At 49.5% G+C, this 22320-nt stretch overlaps 5 protein-coding genes across 5 annotated transcripts; 1 reads left to right on the forward strand and 4 right to left on the reverse strand.

The window, feature by feature from the left end:
- Positions 1-6851: 6851 nt before the first annotated feature.
- On the reverse strand, positions 6852-10316 carry UHO2_06795 (Putative Cys(2)His(2) zinc finger protein; the record flags this gene model as incomplete). Its single annotated transcript, XM_041557833.1, has 1 exon — positions 6852-10316. One exon carries the CDS (start codon positions 10314-10316, stop codon positions 6852-6854), a length of 3465 nt encoding a protein of 1154 aa, XP_041413767.1.
- Positions 10317-11680: 1364 nt separating this feature from the next.
- On the forward strand, positions 11681-12652 carry UHO2_06796 (uncharacterized protein; the record flags this gene model as incomplete). Its single annotated transcript, XM_041557834.1, has 1 exon — positions 11681-12652. The coding sequence occupies one exon, from the start codon at positions 11681-11683 to the stop codon at positions 12650-12652; it is 972 nt and encodes a 323-aa protein (XP_041413768.1).
- A 380-nt stretch (positions 12653-13032) lies between these two features.
- UHO2_06797 (uncharacterized protein) lies at positions 13033-13426 on the reverse strand (the record flags this gene model as incomplete). Its single annotated transcript, XM_041557835.1, has 3 exons — positions 13033-13089; positions 13151-13257; positions 13363-13426. The coding sequence occupies 3 exons, from the start codon at positions 13424-13426 to the stop codon at positions 13033-13035; spliced, it is 228 nt and encodes a 75-aa protein (XP_041413769.1).
- A 5816-nt stretch (positions 13427-19242) lies between these two features.
- Positions 19243-19578, reverse strand: UHO2_06798 (uncharacterized protein; the record flags this gene model as incomplete). The annotated part of the gene is made up of 1 exon (XM_041557836.1): positions 19243-19578. The coding sequence occupies one exon, from the start codon at positions 19576-19578 to the stop codon at positions 19243-19245; it is 336 nt and encodes a 111-aa protein (XP_041413770.1).
- A 580-nt stretch (positions 19579-20158) lies between these two features.
- Positions 20159-22160, reverse strand: UHO2_06799 (uncharacterized protein; the record flags this gene model as incomplete). The annotated part of the gene is made up of 5 exons (XM_041557837.1): positions 20159-21010; positions 21131-21483; positions 21541-21708; positions 21853-22017; positions 22097-22160. The coding sequence occupies 5 exons, from the start codon at positions 22158-22160 to the stop codon at positions 20159-20161; spliced, it is 1602 nt and encodes a 533-aa protein (XP_041413771.1).
- Positions 22161-22320: the final 160 nt, after the last annotated feature.

Below are 22320 nucleotides of genomic sequence, written 5' to 3' on the forward strand. Positions count from 1 at the left end.
ATGGAGGGGTGTGGCAACGGTTGAGTGGGTCGTTTGATGCCAAATGAGGCCGCCATCGCGCGACGAGTGGCTCGACCAGCATGTTCAGCAACCGCAGGGAAATCGGTCAAGCTCGGCAAGACCTTGCGAACGTTTGTCAACACGTGTCGCCGGGCCGGAAGTGCCTCAAGATTGTTGATGTTGACTCAACACAAGCGGAGAGATCATCGAGGGTGGGACAATGGCGAGCTCAGTGGTGGAATTGAAGTCTTACGTCATCGTTCTGTGCTCAGATCAGTCACAAACTCTTCACAGCCTCAACTCATAGCGCACTTGAGAGGGAGAAGGAACGATGCGATTGCCAGCAAAAATAGCATCAACTCGATACAAACAAGGGAGGAAATAAAGCAGGAAGAAAGGGGGACGCAAAACGGGAAGAAAGGAACATTAGCTGCGTGTCACGCCTGGGCACCTCTCGTGCGAATACTAGCCGTACGAGAAAGCTCGATCGATATCTTCTCGCGCAAGCACACGTCGCACTGAGAGTTCGATAGAAAGTTCGAAACTATCTGCAAATCTTTGATCATACTTGCTTGCCTGTACAGAAGCAGGTACTTAAACTGGCTTCCATCTAGATCTCCTTCTTCCGGCAATCCATCTAGTTACACCATTACACCGCGCATACAGCTTGCGCACGTAATAACGTAACACTGCGATACCAATTCGCTGCTTCTGTTGGAGGTGGAGTCGCCTTGCGTAGCTATGTTTGGACAGGCTGGTTTTAGGTTTTTGGACAACAAGAAGATGATACATTGCAGCAAGAACTTGGTCGACTTTGCACACTATATATACATGTCTCGACACTGACAGGAAGTAGGAGAGAGGCCTGGAGCATGAAGGGCATCAGAGCCCTCAAGGAGAGTCCCGTCAGATGCATTGATCTGATTGTCAGGGACCACCCAACAGTTTTTCCAACAACTCTTATCAGGCATGGGAAAACGCCGTCGGCCATTCCGTTGGTTACACCAATGATTGCAACTCACACTGGGAGACTGATGATCAGCGCAATGGTCCGACGCTGCCGATACAAGGTCACGTGGACCTCCAACACTCCTCCTATCGGTGGCTGCCCTATCTAGCGAGCACGCCTAAGTCCTTGCATGACCTTTTGCTTCCTCTTGCATTGAGGAGTTTAGTGAGCCCATCTGCAATCTGTAATTCACCTGGGACCCACTTAATGATGACAAGCCCCTTCTTCATTGAGTCTTTGATGTATGCTGCATGGAGTGTGAGTGCCTTGTTTCATTGAGGCCCATCTGAAGTTGTGACCTGTTGTGCTGCCTGGTTATCGGTGTGGAGCACAACCCCTGTGTCACTATCACTGACTAGTTTGAGACCCTTGACAATGTTGATGAGCCGATCAATGTCATGGCATGCATTGCTAAGAGCTACCACTTCTGCCTTGGCAGTCAATATCGATATAATCCCCTGCCAACAACTCCTCCAAGCAATGGCTCCTCCAAACAACATAAGCATGAACCTGGATGTGGAATATTGGTTCTCCTTCCAACTCCCAGCATGGTTGGAATCCAAGTAGGCTAGTGGCACCTTGTTGTCACCATTGGGAAGGTATGTCAACCTGCTATTTCACATATACAAAATGTAGCAAAGGAGGTGCCAGGCTTGATTGAGGTGCACTGCTGTTGGTAAGGAGAGGTACTTAGCAAGGTTCCTGACCGCAAATGCAAGGTCAGGTCGAGTTGACATCATGAGGTACATGATCGACCCGATCATCTGCTGATATGTTGTTACCTGGTGTCATGGACCTGAATGCGCAGGAAGCAGGAAGGCCGTTGGTTCATATGGAGGGAGCACAGGTATCAGGGGATCAGGCCGATCTACAGAAGGGTCGGCTATAGCATGGTCATAGTACAGTCTCCATGGAGACCATGGGCAAGGAGGCCCGTACAACGGATTCACATGCAAAGGAGGACCAGGCCCATGTCAGCGGTCATGTACCTGGAACCCGAGAACTACCGGTCTGGGTGATTTCAGCCAATTTCAGTGAGCATGCTTGGGAATGCACCTGCCAGCCACTTTCACTGAAACTGCTTGAAGGGTTGGTGGTTCAACGAGTTTCAGCTAACTGCTGTGAACACTCCATTCAGTGGTAATGCAGCACAGTCAGGTCCAGCTTGCTGCAGAACCCTTAGTATAGGAATGTGGTTGGTCCTCTTCGACACAAGTGTTCAAGGTGTCGGTGACCAGCCAGTGAACCAATAAGAGAAGCCCAGACTGCAATATATATATATATATATACTGCCTTTGGTGAGGTAGTATCTGGACTGCAGTATTACTGCCTACAGATGACATCAAGGAGAGGTGATACGACACACCCACTTGGTTTAGTAGCAATGGCCTGGAATTGCACTATTATGATGGAAAACAACTAAGTATACATTACAGTAGAGTATAGTTTAGTTAAGAGTAGAGTGGATGCTGGATCCACTCATTCACTATGGCAGTGGGGTGTATTTATCTCCTCTCACCATGGTGTCTTCACCACGATGACCCCTCCCCCTCCTCCACACAGGGTGTCCCCATCCATTGGGTATGGCCTCCCCGTCTCCCCTGTTCTATCTGCCGTTCGCAGCTATACTGCCCTTCCTATCCTTCCTATCCTTCCTATCCCTTCTTCCTGTTGAGGCATCAATCCTCCTTCATCGACTTCATCATGCTCAGGGGTCTCCTCCCACCTCATCTGATGGCGAGGTCCCTGTTCCCCCTTTCTCAATAGCCATTCCTCCGAACTTGGTGGGGCACCTTCATCTGGTCATGGGCTGGTTGATCTGCTTCATCTTGGGCCAGTCTCGGTGAAACCTCTTTGTACCCAGCATCCTGACCAATCTCGATGAAGTTTCTCTTCCTCCTTGCTTTCCAGCCGTTATCGGCAAGACTGGTTGGACCCCTGGGTATCGACTGGTTCCGCTGCTGGTGCGCTGAGCTCATTTCGGCGGCTGCGCAGCACGGCTGCTTATGACCTCTGCGCGGGCCCTGTGACATGTGCTTGAGGATGCACCTGTTGGCCAATTTCACTGAAACTGCTTGAAGGCTGTTTGTTCAGTGAGTTTCGGCTAACTGCTGTGAACACTCCATTCAGTGGTAGCACAGCACAGTCAGTTCCAGCTTGTTGCAGAACCCTTAGTGTAGGAATGAGGTTTGTCCACTTTGACACAAGTGTTCTTGGTGTCAATGATCAAATGGCAAATCAATAAGAGAAGCCTGGACCACAGTATGTATACTGCCTTCAGAGAGGCAATTATCTGGACCACAGTAATGACTGCCTACAGACAATGTCAATGAGAGGTGATATGACACACCTACTTGGATTAGTAGCAATGGCCTGCAATTGCACTATATGACAGAAACAACTAAGTATATGTTACAGTAGAGTATAGTTTTAGTTAAGAATAGAGTGGATGCTGGATCCACTCATTCACTATGGCAGCAGGGTGTATTTATCTCCTCTTGCCATGGTGTCTACATCACTGTGGCCCCTCCCCTCCCCTCCTCACAGGGTATGGCATCCCTGTCCATTGGGTATGGCCTCCCTGTCTCTCCTGTTCTACCTGACTCCCACAGCTATCCTGCCCCTCCTATCCCTACTTCCTGTTGAGGCGACAATCCTACTTTGTCGACTTCATCCTGCTCAGGGGTCTCCTACCACTTTGTCATGGGCCTGAAGGCTCAAGAAGCAGGAGGGTCACTGGTTCATATGGAAGGAGCACAGGTATCGGAGATCTAGTCGATACCAGTGGTGAGCATGGTCATAGTGCAGTCTCCATGGAGACCATGGACTCCTATGGACTCACATGCAAAAGAGGACTGGGCCCATATGTGAGGAGGGCCAGGCACAGCCACAAAGAGGACCAAGCTCAAGGAGCATGCAGATGGTTACCACTCAGGGGCTCGAGAGACAAGAGTCAAAGGAATCGTCACCAGTTAAAGGAGAAGGAGCAGTGTATAGGAAACCAGCAAGCAGGTCCTGAGGAGGAGGAGCAGTGTCGAAGGAGTCGACACCAGGTCATGAGGAGGAGGAGCAGTGTTGAAGGAGTCAACACCACTCAGGAGGCACAGGGGTGCCAAACAAGCAGCAGGATAGCAAGGAGGAGGAGCAGTGTCGAAGGAGTCGACACAGCTCAAGAGGCACAGGGGTGCCAAGCAGGAGAGACCCCTGAACAGTACTCGATGAAGAAGGTACTCTCTGGAGAGAGAGCAGGAGCAGCATCGCTGGCAATGCTGTGAAGAGGTATATAACCATGCTTTCTCATCATCATAGGTCGAGTGGATCCTCATCCACTCTACTCACCATACAACTAGTCAATACTTTAGAAACATAAGTACTCATTAGTTTTCAGTCACCATAGCAGCAATCTATCAAGGTTGCTCCTCATCATAGTGTGTGTGTTGTATCACCACTACCTGACATCCAAAGGTGGCCCATAGCAGGTCAGTGGTCCAGATATAGATAGAACCAAAGGCAGTAGTCCACTGCAGTCTGGGGATCACCTCAAGCATCAGTCAACACACTGGACACTTGTGTTGATGCCACCAACCTTATCACCAACACCATCAACCTCATCATCATCAACACTCACACCAGACCTTGGTGTCATCATAACCTACACATTGATATTGATTGTGCTGAGCTACCCCTGAACAGAGTGTCCACAGAGGTCAGCCAAAACCTACAATAGTATATACAACAAATGCCACCTGCTGTCATCACGCAACTTGATAGTCACCAAGTGATGTAGCCTGTCGAGACCGATACTGAGACAATAGCTGTTGCACAGTTTGATAGTCACTGAGTATCTCAACAGACCGACCTGGGTTTCAGGCGCGAGACCCCTGACAACCGGCAAGCAGGTCCTGAGGTGGAGGAGGAGCAGTGTCGAAGGAGGCGACACATAGCTCAAGGAGGACAGGAGCAGTGCTAGAGGGACCCCCTGTACAGTACTCGACGAAGAGGGTACTCTCTGGAGAGAGAGCAGGAGCAGTGTTGCTGGCGACGCTGTGAAGAGGTATATAACCATACCTTCTTGTCATCAGTGGTCGAGTGGATCCTCATCCACTCTACACACCATAACTAGTTATCACTTCAACATAAGTATACATTAGTTATTGTAAGCATAGTAGCAATCTATCAAGGTTGCTCCTCATTGTAGTGCATGTGTTGTATCACTGCTTCCTGATGTCCGAAGGTGGTTCTTAGCAAACCAGCAGTCTGGATTAAGATAGAACCAAAGTCAGTAGTCCACTGCAGTCCAGGGATCACCTCAAGCACTAGTCGACACACTGGACACTTGTGTTGACGCCACCAACCTTATCATCAATGCCACTGACCTCATCATCAACAAGAACACTCACACCAGACCTTGGTGTCACCATAACCTTTGTATTGATATTGATCATGCCAAGCTACCCCTGAACGGAGTGTCCACAGAGGTCAGCCGAAACCTGCAATAGCATACATACATATCGAATGCCACCCGCTGTCGTTGCACAACTCGATAGTTGCCGAGCGGCGACCCAGGTTTCAGGCGCGAGACTCCTGACATCAAGCACTCCCGTTGCATACTCTGACACTGATCACGCTGGCAGCTGGAAAGAAAATCTGTACTCAACATCCGGGTTTGTCCTTACCCTGTTCGGAGGAGCGGTCACCTGGAGGAGCAGGAGGCAGAGAGTTATATCAACATAGACAGCGGAGGCTGAAGTAGTCACCCTTAGTGATGCATGCCATGATGTCACCTGGGTCTTGGATGTGCTCATTGGTCTTGGCATCACACCTCCTAATACTCCTGTGGTGCTTCTGACCAATAAGCAAGCTGCAGAACAAATCATATCTGCAGATGGGCCCAGGTGAAACAAATCACTCATGCCCAGAAGCACTTTCACAAAAGACACAATTAAGAAGGGCACCACAGTCATCAGGTGGATTACTGGAGAACTACAGGTTGCTGATGGACTAACAAAGTTGCTCAATGCAAGGGGAAGCTCAAGATCTTGAGAGGTCCTTGGAGTCAAAGACGACCTGGTGGTTTGTCGCTAGGAGGAGTGAAGGAGGAGGGTATTGACTCACACTGGGAGTCTGATGATCAGCACATCCAACAGGATGGCCAACGGTGTTTTCCCACACCCAATAAGAGTTGTTGGAAAAACTGTCAGGTGGTCGCCAATGATCAGATTGGTGCATCCGACGAGGCAGAGGACAACCTTCCATCTGATGATAAGCCTCTGTCAAGACCCCCCTTGAAGACTCTAATGCCTTCATGCTCCAGACCTCTCTCCTACCTTTGTCAGTGTCGAGATGTGTATATATAGTGTCCGAAGTCGGCCAGTTTGTTTGTACCACATCATCCTCTTGTACTTACTCCTCAACGTCGAGTGCTCAATACAAACCGTGTCCTGCCACAGTCCACTAGCTATTCAACATACCAAAGCAACAAAGGATCAATCCCATTAGCATAAGGAGCGTCGAACAAAGTCATATGAGCGCCAATCCTACTCCTCCAACCAGGCGCTCTTTCCAAAGCCTCCTGACCACGATAGATTGATAGACGTCTCGATTAGGTTCGAGATGGATATCCAAGAAGAGCACACTTGCGTTTAGTGAGTGCGAGATAAGATCGCGCTTAACCGCATACCGATATCGCCGTTGCCTCTGTCCACCTTTTGCTAGTGCTAGCCTTCACGCCTTGACAATGCATCCGAGGTTGCGAGATTGACAAGAACAGATGGATGCTGGAAATCTTGTCTGTGGGGTGGATTAGAGTTAGCATCTGCTAGTGTACAAACTTTGACCCAACTCAATCAACGTAAAAAGTATAGCTCTTCAACATCTTCTGTGCCACGGCCAAAAACTCTTCCGCCACCTGCCATGTCCCTGCGGCCCCCTTAAGGCGGTTGCCCATATCCTGCAACACCAACGGCCAATCCTGAATTGGCTGACCCAACAGCATTGCTCCTTCCTCCAGAGTGCCGTGTTGCAACCAGCAATCGTTGCTCGAATCGAACTTAATCTCTGCCATTTCCTCCACCTTGTCCCCTGGACTGCGTCTCTCGGCATCCAAATGCAGACATTGATCGGAGATCAGTTCGATCGGTGCCTCTCGCACTTCAGCGGAGCATTTGCAGCAAGTGCGTCGACGTTGAGCTGGTGAACGCTCTAGACGGCAGAGAAGGACGAGAATGCCGAATGCTTGTCCGAGACCTTCCAGGATGGTTGGGTTGAGAATGGAGAGGCGAGGCATAGACATGAAGTTGCCAATCACTGCTCCGGCGTGGACTGCTGCCCAGCGTTGCAGGCGGGTGTTGCGGTAGGGGCATGAGTCCGGGTCGAGGCAGCTTTGGCAGCAAAGTGGAACGTGGGCTTGGACGCCAGTAGGTGCTGTGGTGTTGCTATTGTTAATGGCGCCCTTGGCTGCATTGAACGTGGATGAAGAGGCTGATTCGCTCTTGTCGCCACATGTGGCAACGAGTGCATGCACGACGTGATGCGCGTCGAAGAGGACAGAGAGCTGGATGACATGATAGCGGAAATGCAGCTGAAAGCGGTCGTTGCTAGGTCCGAGATTGGGAGCACGTGTACTGCCGGGACGTGTTGCAGGCTTGCCGTTCGCCTCTGGTCGACCAAGACCGGTCGAGCTGGTCATCACATTGGGCATAAAGGATTGATGGTAGAGTCGCATCCATCTTGAGAGGGCGGTCAACATCTTTTCGTCGTGCAACACATTGATCTTGTGGTATGCAGTGCCACCTTTGAGGCAGAAGACAGACTCTAGACCGGCTCCAAACGAGGACTGAGTTGGGCTGAAGTCGGCAGCATAGGATGTACCCGTGCGGAAAGGTGGTGTGTGTCGAGCGATCCACAGCAAATGCAATCCTTCGAGCAAACTGTAAAGAACAAAGTGCTCCTTGACTGTGAAGCAGAGACCTCTTTGCAAGTCATCCTTGGCTTTGTCTTTGTCGCGCTGAGCGCCATGCTGGCTGCTTTGTTGGCTCTTTTCAGTTGCAGCTGATGGTGCATCGATGTCGAAGAGGGCATCCAAGATAGGACCTAGCTGCCTCTTTCCTGAACAGAGTGGTCGATCGTGGCTTTCACGCGTCGCTTTATGCTCGAGCACCAAATTGGCCCATTCGATTGCGTCCTTGGCATCCCATACATCGTCGGCACAAGGAACGAGGGCCTGACAAGCGATCCTCCCCATCCCGCGCATTTGACTGTAGCTCGAGAGGAACTCGGAGTGATGCGACTCGGTGACACTGTGCAAGATCATGTTACGATTGACCTCTTCTGCGTCGGACCACTGCTTCCACAGACTGTGCAAACGATCGAGCAGACTCTTCTGATCGGCTGAGAGCTTATTGGCGTTCTGATCTCGAGTGAGAATTTGCAGCTCCACCAGTGCCATTTGCAGATTTGGACCAAGTAGTCGCTGTAATGACTCTTCCCATGGCCCGACAAGAAACCAAATGCCTTGACGCCAACCATACTCTCGAGTAAGAGAGCTGCCGGTGTAGGTGGAATGAATCGACTTACGACGAATGCCTTGGTCAGGGCAGAGGAATGCGTAGAGATGGGTGAAGGCCATCACGGCGGTGGCTTCGCGCATGAGTTGAGGCTGATCAAGGTAGAAGACAGCGCCAGCCCAGATACTGCGGAAGATGAGTTGCCAGAGTTCGGCTCCATAGGCTTTGACATGGGCATCTGGCTGCCAGAGCGTGCCAATGGCGAGTAAGGAGATGAAGACGTAGGGTCGTTCGGCGGCCAGGCGACGATAATCAAGGAGCCAGTAAGAGGGTAAGAGAGGCAGCATGGAGCGTGTATGGCGAGTTGCAGCACTGAAGAGAGATGCAGCAGTGAGACGTGGCGGCTTCTTGGGAATGTTGACGCCGTGCAAGATGAGATCACAAGTGCGTGCGCCAACGCTGGTAGCTGCTTGATCGCCTACCTTTTCGACGAGGCGTGTCATCTCGTCTGTATCTTCCATGTTGCCGTTGGTGGGTGGATGTCGGGACGTGGCTGGAGTCGACCTTCCGGAGTTGTGTGCTGATTCGGTGAAGGTGGCAAAGGGCATCAGGTTGGCAAGCGGTTGCGGGACAGGATGTGACGATGATGAAGCTGGTGGTGGTTGCGTGTCTTGTGGTTGTGTGTCTTGTGGCTGCGTGTCTTGTGGCTGCGACGACTGCTGTTGCTGGTTTGGAAATGCTGAAGCTGGCTGCGATACTGATTGCTGCTGCTGTTGAATGGGATGCATGTGTTGGTTTTGCTGCTGGGATTGAATTGGCTGATTGGAAGGCGGAGGGTGGCTGTTCTGTTGAGCCAAGGCAAAGACCTCATTAGGCATATTGCTAGTGGCCATACTTTGGTGGAAGTCGGATGGTAGGGCGATGGTCTCGTGAGGAACGAAGCTGGAAATGGAATCCATGAGGATGGACTGAAGAATGTCGTCGAAGAAGTTGTGCGCTTCCGTATCCGAATTGGAGCTTGACCACCACGATGGAGAGGCTTGAGTGAGTGAAGCTATCGAGAGTGGAGCGGCCTGATCTGAAGCCTGTTGACCGTAGCCTGGGCCTGAGGGAGCAAGCCCTGAAGAGACGAGGCTGCCGTAGTCATGATACGAGATTGGTGCGCTATATAGATTGGCGTAGTTGGCAGTGTTGTTGTTGTCATAAAGCTGAGATGGACCGTTCTGCGTCTGCCATGGACCTTGAGCGATATTGGATGTGTCGCTCGCTGGCGGTTGCGGTTGCGGTTGCGGTTGCGGTTGCGGTTGCGGTTGCGGTTGTTGCTGCTGCTGTGGGGATGTTGTGGGCTGGGAGCCAGCGTGGTTGCGCAGATATGGATGATAGTGCTGCGGCCTATGGCAAGCCGAGTTGGGAGAAGAAGCAGCGGGTCGTGAGGAAGCTGGGGAAGAGGAAGCGCCACCACAGGACGAGGCTGATGGACGAAGCGCCTGCTGTGGAATAGCGGCATTGGAGGAAAGGTGTAGGCCATGCCTACGGTCGTCGAGGTGGTCATCGTCTTCGGACTCGATGCTGCTATCCGCGGCAGGATCAGCAGCGATCTTGAGAGCGATCAGATTGGGCTGATCGGGATGGATGCGTTTCTTGTGGCGCTGGAAGCTGTCGATACGTTTGAAGTCCTGATCGCAATCGGGACATTTCCACACGGCTTTGTCCGAATGGGAAAGGAGATGACGACGAAGATGCACTGGTTTGCCAAACAGATAGCCGCATCCAGCGTGCGGACAAGAGATCGATTTCGGCATCCTGGCAGCCGTCCGAAGCGAAAGCCAAACGCGAGCTTGACCGCCGAGAAATGCTTTACCCTCTCATCTTGCAAAGGCGCAGCGAAAGTAGACAAGATAAGTTGCGGTGGTGGGAAGTTGCGACGACAGAAAGTTGCGATGACAGAAAGTCAAGATGGCGGAAAGTTAAGATTGCGGGAAAGTTAAGATTCAGGGAAAGTTAAGATTCAGGGAAAGTTAAGATTGCGGAAAGTATGACTGTGATGTCGGATCGATGGCCGACGAGCCTGAGTATAGGGAAAAGAACCCGAGTCGGATGGACCGAGTGACAGTTGCAGCGCGATGCGAGATGGAGGAGCGCCCATGTCTCAACCCAACCCTCGAGGCGGAAAGACGCAAAGGGTTGAGGTGAAGCTCTGGTGAAAGCTCAAGTCTTGTGTGTGAAATGTCGTTGTTGCTTCGGAGCATTTCCCAAGCCGCACAAAGTTGAGCAGCAGCAAAACCCTTGTCTCTCTCCCTACAATCATATTCCCCCACAACCTCTCGGCTTGTCCGGCGTGGCAAGTCGTTTAAGCTCACATCACCGAGGTGCCCAAGAGAAATGTCAGCCGCCATTGTTCCTCCCTACCGTCACAATCACAAATCACATTCACACACATTCACACACATTCACACGCCTTGTCGGAACATCCGCATGCTGAGTCATGCTTCGATTTGGCCGACGCCAAGCTGAGCTTTGAGGCCTTTCAGACGTTGCCAAGGCTGGTTGGGTGGAGAGTGTATATAAATCGCTTTCCCGGCGAGCGCCGCTCACGCTCTTCCCTCGCTCGGATGTGTGGGCAAATCGCTCACAATTCCAGGCCTTACGACAGCCTCCAGCACACGGACACGACTCTCTCTCAGCTTTCACTTTTCTTGCTTTTTCCAAATGCGGCGGTAACCCTTCTTTTTTTTTTTTTTTTTTTTTTTTTTTTCCTTTTTCACGACTATCGGCCAAAGCCCTCTCTTTCTAACCGACCGGGGTCTGAGTGCTCGCTAACTTGACACCGTGCTTCCAACGCCCAGATGGCGCTCTTTATGGTCCATCCGCGGAGGTTCAGCCAAGCAAACCCTTCTCAACCCAGTGAAGCAAATCGTCGGAGGTTCAGGCAAGCAAACCGTTCTTGCTGCCAATGCCGAATGCGCCGCTTTCTCACGTCTACGGTGTCCGGTGACCATGTGACGATGCAATGGTCGGAGTGTCACACCTCAATCTCGTTTCCCCTTATAATAAGGTCTCCTCCTTCCACGCTTCAGTCCGCTACAAGCCACATCACCCAGCAACCACAAACAGATCCTTCGTCTTCAAGGCCTTTACAGATAGCTCGATAGAGCTCCCCAACACAATGAGCAACCTCACCCTCAGCTCTCTCGCCGAGCGTATCAATCGCTACTACACTCGGCTCACCTCCACCAAAGCCGGAACCGCAGCTCTTGCCCTCTTCGCCCTCTATGCCGTGCGCAAGTATTTCCAACGTCGCAAGAGCATCGCAGCTCGCAAAGCCTGGTCCAACCCGACTCGCGAAGTCGCAGTGATCACCGGTGGTTCCGGTGGTATCGGTATCCAAGTCGCAAAGTTCCTCGCTGCAAAAGGTGTCCAGGTTGCAATCCTCGACATTGTCGAACCCAAAGCCGCTATCCTCTCCAACACCGTTCGCTTCTACAAGACCGATATCACCGACTACGACAGCATCCTCCAAGCCTCCAAGGCCATTGAGAAGGATCTCGGCACCGTCAGCATTCTTATCAACAACGCTGGTGTCGCAAACCCTGGCCCAAGCGTCTTTGAGTTTGACCCAAAAAAGACCAAACTCACCATCGAGGTCAATCTGCTTTCTCACTTTTATACTCTCAGCATCTTTGGACCCATTTTCCTAAACGCGGGCCGCGGCCACATTTTGTCTGTGGCTAGTGCAGGTTCTTTCCTCATGCCCGCCGGTGGCGCCGATTATGGTGCAACCAAAGCTGGTCTCCTGGCACTTCATGAGACGCTTCAGATCGAGCTCGAGGTCCTCTATCAACGCAAAGGCATCCTATGCAGTATCGCGCATCCTTTTTGGTGCCGCTCTCCCTTAACAGAGCGTATCTTTACCCCCGAGTTCCATCAGAAGATGATAGATCCGGCTTTGGTGGGACAAAAGATAGCTGATCAGGTGCTTGGCGGACAAGGGGGAAGTGTTTACGTTCCAGGCTGGATAGGAAACATGCCTTGGATCCGAGTTCTTCCGCACAGTCTCCAACACAAGATCCGAGTCAAGGCAACTTTGGATCTTCAGAGGAGCAAGCGAGAGGATCGTGCCGGTGCTTTGCTTTCGTGATAGCGCATCGCCACGGCGGCGACCGTGTGGTGCAAGTGATCTACCTCTTTCTCCATTTCCTATTGTTCATATCCAACTTGTAGGCGCGACAAGGAATCTTAATCTTATCGTAAAGCTCATCTACATGAGCTGTGTCAGTCAAGGCCGGGTAGAGACTCTAAGCAAGCTATTCTGGGCCAGACCGCCTTGTCAATATTCCTTGCTTGACCAAGTTCGATCTTGGTGATTAACGCAGAATAGTTTTCTGGGATTGCTGCTTCAGAGGTGTTTTCTTGTGTTGCTGTGTTTCAACCCTTTTTTATTTTATTTTTTATTTTATTTTTTATTTTATTTTTTTCTTTTCATTTTGAAGCTTGGTCTACTTGGAATCAAAGTGATGCTCAAGCCTCGTGTGTTGTGCGATGCTGGTCTTGAGGTGAGTGATGATCTCTGTTCTGCTGCGGGGTTTGTATATGTTTCGATGCTTCTATGCTGGTTTGTGTACTGTTGGAGGCTTACAGAGAGATGCGTTGGTGTACCGGCTTGTGTCAGACCTGTCATCTGGTGAGGCACGGGCATACCGGCAACTTGAATATCCGAAGAGAAAGAGGTAGTTTCCCTGCTTGCTTCATTTGTGGATATATAAAATGCAACATGTTACACAGACTGCATAGAAGACCCTGGACAAGCATTGGGTGCATTGTTACAGTTGAAGATTACTAAGCTGGTACACTGTTCTGAGCTACTATCAAGCTCATATCCACAGACATATGTAGCTTCTGGAATGCTTGTCATTTCAATGGTGGTTTGCAACTTCAGTGAACATATATATATCTTATCACCATTCCTGATTGTGCCCAAGTGACATGTGCCATCTACTTATGACTCCTGAGTTGCTGCCTTCTGCAGTGCTCCTGAGCTGTTACCATGGCAGCCCTCATGTGCCCTATTGTCCTCATTGCTCATGCATATTCTCAGCCCTTTGGTGTCTTGGCTAATGCCTTTGCATCCAGGTTGGAATGCCAGTGCATCTTCAACCCCCCCCCCCCTCGACAGCATCTCCAGCCCTACCAACCAAGCCAGGCAGGCTGTTGTGGCCCCCTTCAGTGGGTTTGTTAGGATATCTGCCACATTATTTGCTGTCCCAACAAATGCAATTGTCACATCACCCTCTTGAACATGATCCTGGACAAAGTGATATTGGGTGTTGATGTGTTTTAACTTTCAATGTTTGGCTGAGTCCTTACTCACCTGGATGCACCCTGACTGTCTGTGAGGAGTATTGTGTCAGGGGTCTCGCACCTGAAACCCAGGTTGATCTGTCGAGGTACTTGGTGACTATCAAACTGTGTGACAACTATTGTCTCGGTATCAGTCTCGACGAGTTAGTTGCTCGGCGACTATCAAGTTGTGCAATGACAGCAGGTGGCATTCATTGTATATACTATCATAGGTTTTGGCTGACCTCTGTGGACACTCCATTCAGGGGTAGCTCGGCATGATCAATATCAATGCATAGGTTATGATGACACCAAGGTCTGGTGTGAGTGTTGATGATGATGAGGTTGATGGTGTTGGTGATAAGGTTGGTGGCATCAACACGAGTGTCCAGTGTGTTGACTGATGCTTGAGGTGATCCCTGGACCACAGTGGACTACTGCCTTCGGTTCTATCTTAATCTGGACTGCTGACCTGCTATGGGTCACCTTTGGATGTCAGGTAGTGGTGATACAACACACACACTACAATGAGGAGCAACCTTGATAGATTGCTGCTATGCTGACTGAAACTAATATATACTTATGCTGAAGTGATAACTAGTTATGATGTGTGTAGAGTGGATGAGGATCCACTCGACCTTTGATGATGAGAAAGTATGGTTATATACCTCTTCACAGTGTTGCCAGTGACACTGCTCCTGCTCTCTCTCCAGAGAGTACCTTCTTCATCGAGTACTGTACAGGGGGCCCTTCTGGCACCACTCCTGTCCTCCTTGAGCTATTGACTCCTTCGACACTGCTCCTCCTCCTTGCTATCCTGCTTGGTTGGCACCCCTGTGCCTCCTGAGTGGTGTCGACTCCTTCGACACTGCTCCTCCTCCTCAGGACCTGCTTGCCAGTTACCTATACACTGCTCCTTCTCCCTTGACCAGTGACAGTTCCTTTGACTCTTGTCTCTCAAGCCCCTGAGTGGTAACCATCTGCATGCTCCTTGAGCTTGGTCCTCCTCGTGGCTGTGCCTGGCCTTCCTCACATATGGCTCAATGCTCCTTTGCATGTGAGTCCATAGGAGTCCATGGTCTCCATGGAGACTGCACTACGACCATGCTCTCTACTGGTGTCAACTAGATCTCTGATACCTGTGCTCCTTCCATATGAACCAGTGGCCCTCCTGCTTCTTGAGCTTTCAGGCCCATGACATATTGGCTGTATGTCCAAAATCTCCAGGTCTTGGAGCAAGTATGAGAAGAATAGTGCTTCTTGAACCACCTTGGAGGCTGCAATGAACTCTGCCTCTACTGCCAAAAGTGCCATGCACTTTTGCATGTGTGATTTCCAACTGACCAGGCATCTGTATGCATATGTTATTGCCCCTGATGTGCTCCTCCATCTGTTTGTGGGGTCTGAAACCCAGCTTGCATTGGTATATGTCACCACTGGCTGATTTGCATGCCTGCTGGGTCCACCTCCAAGTTGCAGTTCATATGTGCTTGTCTGATTTAGGTACTTGACCATGTGGATGGCTGCCTTCCATGCACTGTCAGTAGGATTGGACATGTGTCATGCTAGTGTTCCCAAGGCAAAGGAGATATCCAGTCATACAGTGCTAGACACCCACAATAGTTGGCTGACCAACTCCTGATACTGTTTTGCTCATGAAGGAACACACCTGTCACTTCTGGCAGCATCTGTTATGCCTTGCATAGGTATCCAGGATTTATCATCTGCTGTTCCTAGCCATTTGCCTACCATTGCTCTAATGTATGCTGTCAAATCCAAGGAAAGTCTTCCATGCACTCTTTCTTGAGTGATCTTGATCCCTAAGAACTCTGTGACTTCTCCATTGTCTTTCATTCCCCATTTGGCCATTATCTCTGTCTTAGTATGATCCACTTCATTGTGGCTGGGTGACACAATCAGCATGTTGTCCACATATGCTGTGATGACTGTGATTTGGCTCCCCATTCCCCTTGAGTACAAACATGGTGCACTCAGCATGCAGTGGAATCTGATCACCCAGAGGTGTGAGTCCAGTTCCACATTCCACTCACAGCCCAATTGTTTCAGGCCATATAGTCCTTTAACTAACTTCAGGGCCTTTCCCAACAGTGTCACAGGTGTCATGGGCCTGGATGCTCAAGAAGCAGGAGGGTCATGGGTTCATATGGAAGGAGCACAGGTATCGAAGACCTAGTCGACACCAGTAGAGAGCATGGTCGTAGTGCAGTCTCCATGGAGACCATGGACTCCTATGGACTCACATGCAAAGGAGGGCCAAGCACAGCCACGAGGAGGACCAAGCTCAAGGAGCAGGCACAGCCACGAGGAGGACCAAGCTCAAGGAGCAGGCACAGCCACGAAGAGGACCAAGCTCAAGGAGCATGCAGATGGTTACCACTCAGGGGCTCGAGAGACAAGAGCCAAAGGAACTGTCACTGATCAAAGGAGGAGGAGCAGTGTCGAAGGAGTCGACACCAGGTCATGAGGAGGAGGAGCAGTGTCGAAGGAGTCGACACAGCTCAAGAGGCACAGGGGTGCCAAGCAGGAGAGGCCCCTGAGCAGTACTCAATGAAGAAGGTACTCTCTGGAGAGAGAGCAGGAGCAGCATCGCTGGCGATGCTGAGAAGAGGTATATAACCATGCTTTCTCATCAATAGGTCGAGTGGATCCTCATCCACTCTACTCACCATACAACTAGTCAATACTTTAGAAACACAAGTACTCATTAGTTACAGTCAGCATAGCAGCAATCTATCAAGGTTGCTCCTCATCGTAGTGTGTGTGTTGTATCACCACTACCTGACGTCCGAAGGCGCCCATAGCAGGTTAGCGGTCCGGATATAGATAGAACCGAAGGCAGTAGTCCACTGCGGTCCGGGGATCACTTCAAGCATCAAGTCAACACACTGGACACTCGTGTTGACGCCACCAACCTTATCACCAACACCATCAACCTCATTATCATCGACATCACCAATCTCATCACCAACACCATCAACCTCATCATCATCAACACTCACACCAGACCTTGGTGTCATCATAACATTGATATTGATCGTGCCGAGCTACCCCTGAACGGAGTGTCCACAGAGGTCAGCCGAAACCTACGATAGTATATACAACAAACGCCACCTGCTGTCACTGCACAACTTGATAGTCACCGAGTATCTCGAGACAATAGCTGTCGCACAGTTTGATAGTCACCGAGTATCTCGACAGACCGACCTGGGTTTCAGGCGCGAGACCCCTGACACTTGGCACCCCTGTGCCTCTTGAGTGGTGTCGACTCCTTCGACACTGCTCCTCCTCCTCATGACCTGCCTGCTAGTGTCCTATACACTGCTCCTTCTCCCTTGACCAGTGACAGTTCCTTTGACTCTTGTCTCTCGAGCCCCTGAGTGGTAACCATCTGAGCTTGGTCCTCTTTGTGGCTGTGCCTGCTCCTTGAGCTTGGTCCTCCTCATGGCTGTGCCTGGCCCTCCTCGCATGTGGCCCGTGTCCTCCTTTGCATGTGAGTCCATAGGAGTCCATGGTCTCCATGGAGACTGCACTACGACCATGCTCTCTCCTGGTATCGACTAGATCTTCAATACCTGTGCTCCTTCCATATGAACCAGTGACCCTCCTGCTTCTTGAGCATCCAGGCCCATGACATATACATTAGTTTCAGTCAGCAAAGTTGCAATCACAAGTAGATTGCTTCCATTGTAGCATGTGTGTTGTATCACCACTCACTGACATCCAAAGGCAGTTCATAGTACCCAGCAGTCTGGATAACAATTAGAACCGAAGGCAGTTGTCCACTGCGGTCCGGGGATCACTGTCACAGGATCAGCAGATCAGCATATGAAGTGTGTGCCAAATTCTGCAGCAATCATCAGGAATCGACAATCTAATCGGGTTGGTAGCATATATGACTTGCAAGATCAACTGAACTCCAGGATCCTGGTTAATCTCACAAGGATCGATCAGAATCAGCCTGATTGGCATGTTCTCAGCAAGTCGGCTGTCACAAGCAAGCATTGGGAGATTCAGGAAGGAGGATACTGGCATTAGGAGGAGAAGCACACAGGGATAACCACTTGCAGGAGTGGGGACTGAGCTCAGCATCATGCAGATGGTTACCACTCAAGGGGTATGTGCATACAGCCACATAGGACCAAGCACAGGGGCAACCACATGATCAAGGGGCTTGGCGACAGGGCCCGACATGTGGTTAAAGGATTCACAAGATAAGGTTGAGAAGATGGTCACCAGTGAAGAGAGAAGGAGCTGTGTCAAGAAGACCAGGGATTGTCTATGAGGAGGAGGAGCTGTGTCGAAGGGGTCATCACACATCACCAGGCAAAGAAGAGCATGGAGGCAAAGGGGCAGTATCACACAGACCAATACACTGTGCAAGCAGTAGAGGCACAGCATCAAAGGGATTGACACCAGCAGGAGAGAATGTGTCAAAAGGAGGCAAAGGCCTCTCAGGAGGAGCAGGAGAGGTGTCACAGGTGACACCAAGCAAATGCATAAATACTCTCATTCTACCATAGCATATGAGTGGATCCTCATCCACTCTATACTTTACATACTCTTTACTTGACTCATAGTTACATATCATTGCAATAGCAGAGCTTTGCAATGACACCTCAAACATGTGTGTTGTATCACCATTAGGCATCAACTGTAGGCAGTGTTACTCAACACCTGCAGTCCAGTCCCTTACTGTAGGCAGTGTTTGCTCGACATCTGTGGTCCAGTCAGTTACTGTAGGCAGTGTCCAACACCTGTGGTCCAGTAACTCCTGTCCTCTGTAGGCAATAAGCATATCATGGCCCAGACAACATTAGAGAGCATTAGCAACAGTACTATGAACACTTGTACTGTAAAAGAGGGTGTATTACTCTCCCTCCAAAGAATAATGGATGTGCTGTGCAACCTCTGAACAGAGTGTTCAAGGTGGTCAGCCAAGACCTACCAGTATGAAGCTGTCTGGTTACATTTAGTTGAAACATCCCAAGTAGATCTTACTCGATTGTCCTCACTGATACCAATTGGAAACACCCAATCTGGTTTCTGGTGCGCGACCGCTTACAATCACCTCAAGCACTTAGTTGACACATGGGACAATCGTGTCGGCGCCACCAGCAATCACATTCACACCAGACCTTGGTGTCAGTACAAGTTCATATAGCTATTGATTGTGCCAAGCTACCTCTGGACAGATTGTCCACAGCAGTCAGTCAAAACCTGCAATAGCAAACATGCTACTACATATTAGGGCAAGAAAAGTCATAGAGGACTTTCTACAACATAACTCATCAAGAATAATAATACACAACATGTTATCACATATCTCAACAGGATTTGTAATAGACATGTTTCTACTACAGATGTCAGGTTTCAGGCGCGAGACCTCTGACATCCATCTAACTCCGTTCGCATTGCCTCCTCCCAGTGTCTTCTGTCTTCGCCAGCGAGTGCTTCATGAACAGTTGGGTCCAGATTCCTTTTCCTTTTGGTGTTTGCTGCTGTGAGTGCAAGCAGCTTGTCATCGATCCATGTCTTGGCATTTGAATCATATTTTATTGGCTCCACCATGTCTTCATTTGGGGTTTCCTCCTCATTTGTCTCTGGGGTTGATTGCATGTTCATGTACTCCTTCAGTGGTTCTCCATCTTTTTCATTGAATAGATTCTCCTTGGTGTATCCTAGATCATCAAAATCTTCTTCAGTCATCATTGCAGGAAGTGGCTGTATGTCTTTTGGTTGCCACTCAGTCCAGTCAGACCAGCACTTTGACTCCATGAACTTTGCTGAGTTACTCCAAAACACATTTGGGTTGTATTCTGGACTATAGAACAACCATCCCTTTCTCTTCAGGCTATATCCAATGAATATGGGTGCAATGGCTTGCTGATCCAGCTTTTGGTTGTCTCACTTGACCTTAGGCACATTCACCCATGCTAAGCACCCAAAAACATGTATGAGGCCTATGAGTCTTTCCAGCAATCTTCTGAACATGGCCTCATATGGGAACTCATTGTCAACGCTTGGGTTAAGATTCATCTTAAATGCTGCAGCCCAGATGGCATATGGCCAGAATCTCTTTGGCAGCCTCCTTTGCATAAGCAGTGTTTGCATTTTCTCACCCAGACTTCAGTTCAACCTTTCCACCCATCCATTCTGTTGGCTGTTGTACCCTACTGTCATTTGCCACTCAATGCCTCTGTCATATGTCCATTTGGCAACTTCATTGCTTCTCCACTCAGTCCCCTGGTCAGATCATATTGCTTTTAGCCTTCTTCCTGTCTGTTTTTCAAGGAACAATACCATCTTCTTGAGCTGGACAAATGCATGGCTCTTTCACAGCAATGGCTGCACATATGTACTTGCTATGGTCATCAACCAAAAACAATATGTGCATATGCTTGGTTGTGTGTGAGGAGTCAATTATCAAATCAATGTGGATGAGGTCAAGTGGTGAGGGAGCCCTATGTCTGTCACCTTGTCCCATCCAGGCTACCATACTCTTGGACCAGATGCACTGTTTGCACATCAGCACTGTATCTGGGTCCAGATCTACTATATGTTTGCCCTTTAGCTTATTGATGATGGCCCTTGTCTTGTCTTGGCCTGGATGCCCTAGATGCTCATGCCATAATTGTTGTTTTGACACTTCTGCCTTGCTCTCTATTTGCACAAGCTCATCACCAACACCTTCAAGTAATGGTGTTGTTGTGATCATCATGCTTTCTTGCCACATCTTGCCTTGAAACTCTAAAAGTCCCCACTCACAATCTTTGGCTATCTTGAGAAGCATGCCATTTGCCAAATGAATCTGTCTGCCAACAATGTCTAGTGTCACTTGTGCTCCTTCATCCATTAGGAAGTTGGTTGACAAGAGGTTGACATTAAGGTGCCTAACATACAATGCATTCTGGAGAAACACATCTCCATAATACATTGATATGTTAACATCCCTTATAGCCATTGCCTCCAGGACCTTGCTTCCAGCAGTAAACACATGCTTTTGGCAAGGTCTCAGGCAAATGAGCATACTATAGTTATTAACCATATGATAACTGGCCCCTGAATCCAAGAACCAATGAGATGTCTCCTTTGGATCCAGTGGCCTCTTCCAACTTGGTGTGAAAGAGCACCAGACTTCCTAAACTGATTTATCAAGAGGAGAGTCCTTGGGAATGGCAACCAAAGCATCACAATGCCTAGCTCCATGTCCAGATCACTTGCATATCCAGCATTAGATCTTCCTGGGTCTGGCTGCAACCTTTGCACTCATGCAATCATCATCCTTCTTGTCCTTCTCATCTGTTTTGGTTGATTTGTCCTGATTGTTGCCAGCAATCCTAGCACTAGCTTGGCAGGGATCAATCTTCAGGGTGGGATTGCTTTTGATTGCTGACTGACATGTGGTCAAGGCAGTGGCAAGGGCATTAAAGTTGAGCTGGTTGATTGTGGTGACTGTCTCCTTATACATGGGGTGGTGAATGGTACATTTCTGTAGGCTCAAGAACAGGGTATTGTTGGCAAATGGCTTTCCAAGGTGACTGCTCTCCATCTGGATAGATCTGATTTCTTGGATGAGTTTTTGTGCATTGGAGTTGAACATCTTGACATCACCTAGTTGAGCAATAAGTGTGAGTCAGTGTGAGGTTGCCATAGCTTTGTTAGTCAGACCATTCTCAATCTTCTTCCAGACTTGATAGAATGTGTGATATTCTCTAATGATGCCAAGGATCAAGTAGTTCACATTGTATTTGCCAGTGGTGTCACTAGTGCCATGTAGGGCATTGGTTAGAGCATCATCAAGCATTTGGTTCCACTTAGGGTGCTTCTTGTCATATGCTCCCTTGAGGTGTTTCATAGCATGTGGAATGGATTGGAGGAATGTCTTGATGTGAGCACATCAGCTGTAGTAACTGTGTGACATAAGCTTGGGCACTGGCTCAAGGTGTTTTGCCAAGGTGTGGAAGTTGTATTGCTTGCTACCATTGTTGAGGTTGGAGTCAGTGTCAGTCTCTTTGGTGGCATCATTGTCAGGTGCCTTGGATTCTGTTTTGTTGGTGGCCTTGTTATCAGCTTGTGATTGGGCAGCCTTGCCTCTTCTTCCTCCTTTGGCCCTGCTTCTGCTGGCTTGGGTTTTGATCTCCTCCACTATAGTTGTTGGTGGGTTCCTTAGCTTGGTTGGTGGAGTCTCAGACTCTTAATCAGTTGAAGATTACTAAGCTGGTACACTGTTCTGAGCTACTATCAAGCTCATATCCACAGACATATGTAGCTTCTGGAATGCTTGTCATTTCAATGGTGGTTTGCAACTTCAGTGAACATATATATATATCTTATCACCATCCCTGATTGTGCCCAAGTGACATGTGCCATCTACTTTATGACTCCTGAGTTGCTGCCTTCTGCAGTGCTCCTGAGCTGTTACCATGGCAACCCTCATGTGCCCTATTG

The sequence above is a fragment of the Ustilago hordei genome, assembly GCF_900519145.1.
Source record: "Ustilago hordei strain Uho2 genome assembly, contig: UHO2_contig_21, whole genome shotgun sequence".
Lineage (NCBI taxonomy): Eukaryota > Fungi > Basidiomycota > Ustilaginomycetes > Ustilaginales > Ustilaginaceae > Ustilago > Ustilago hordei.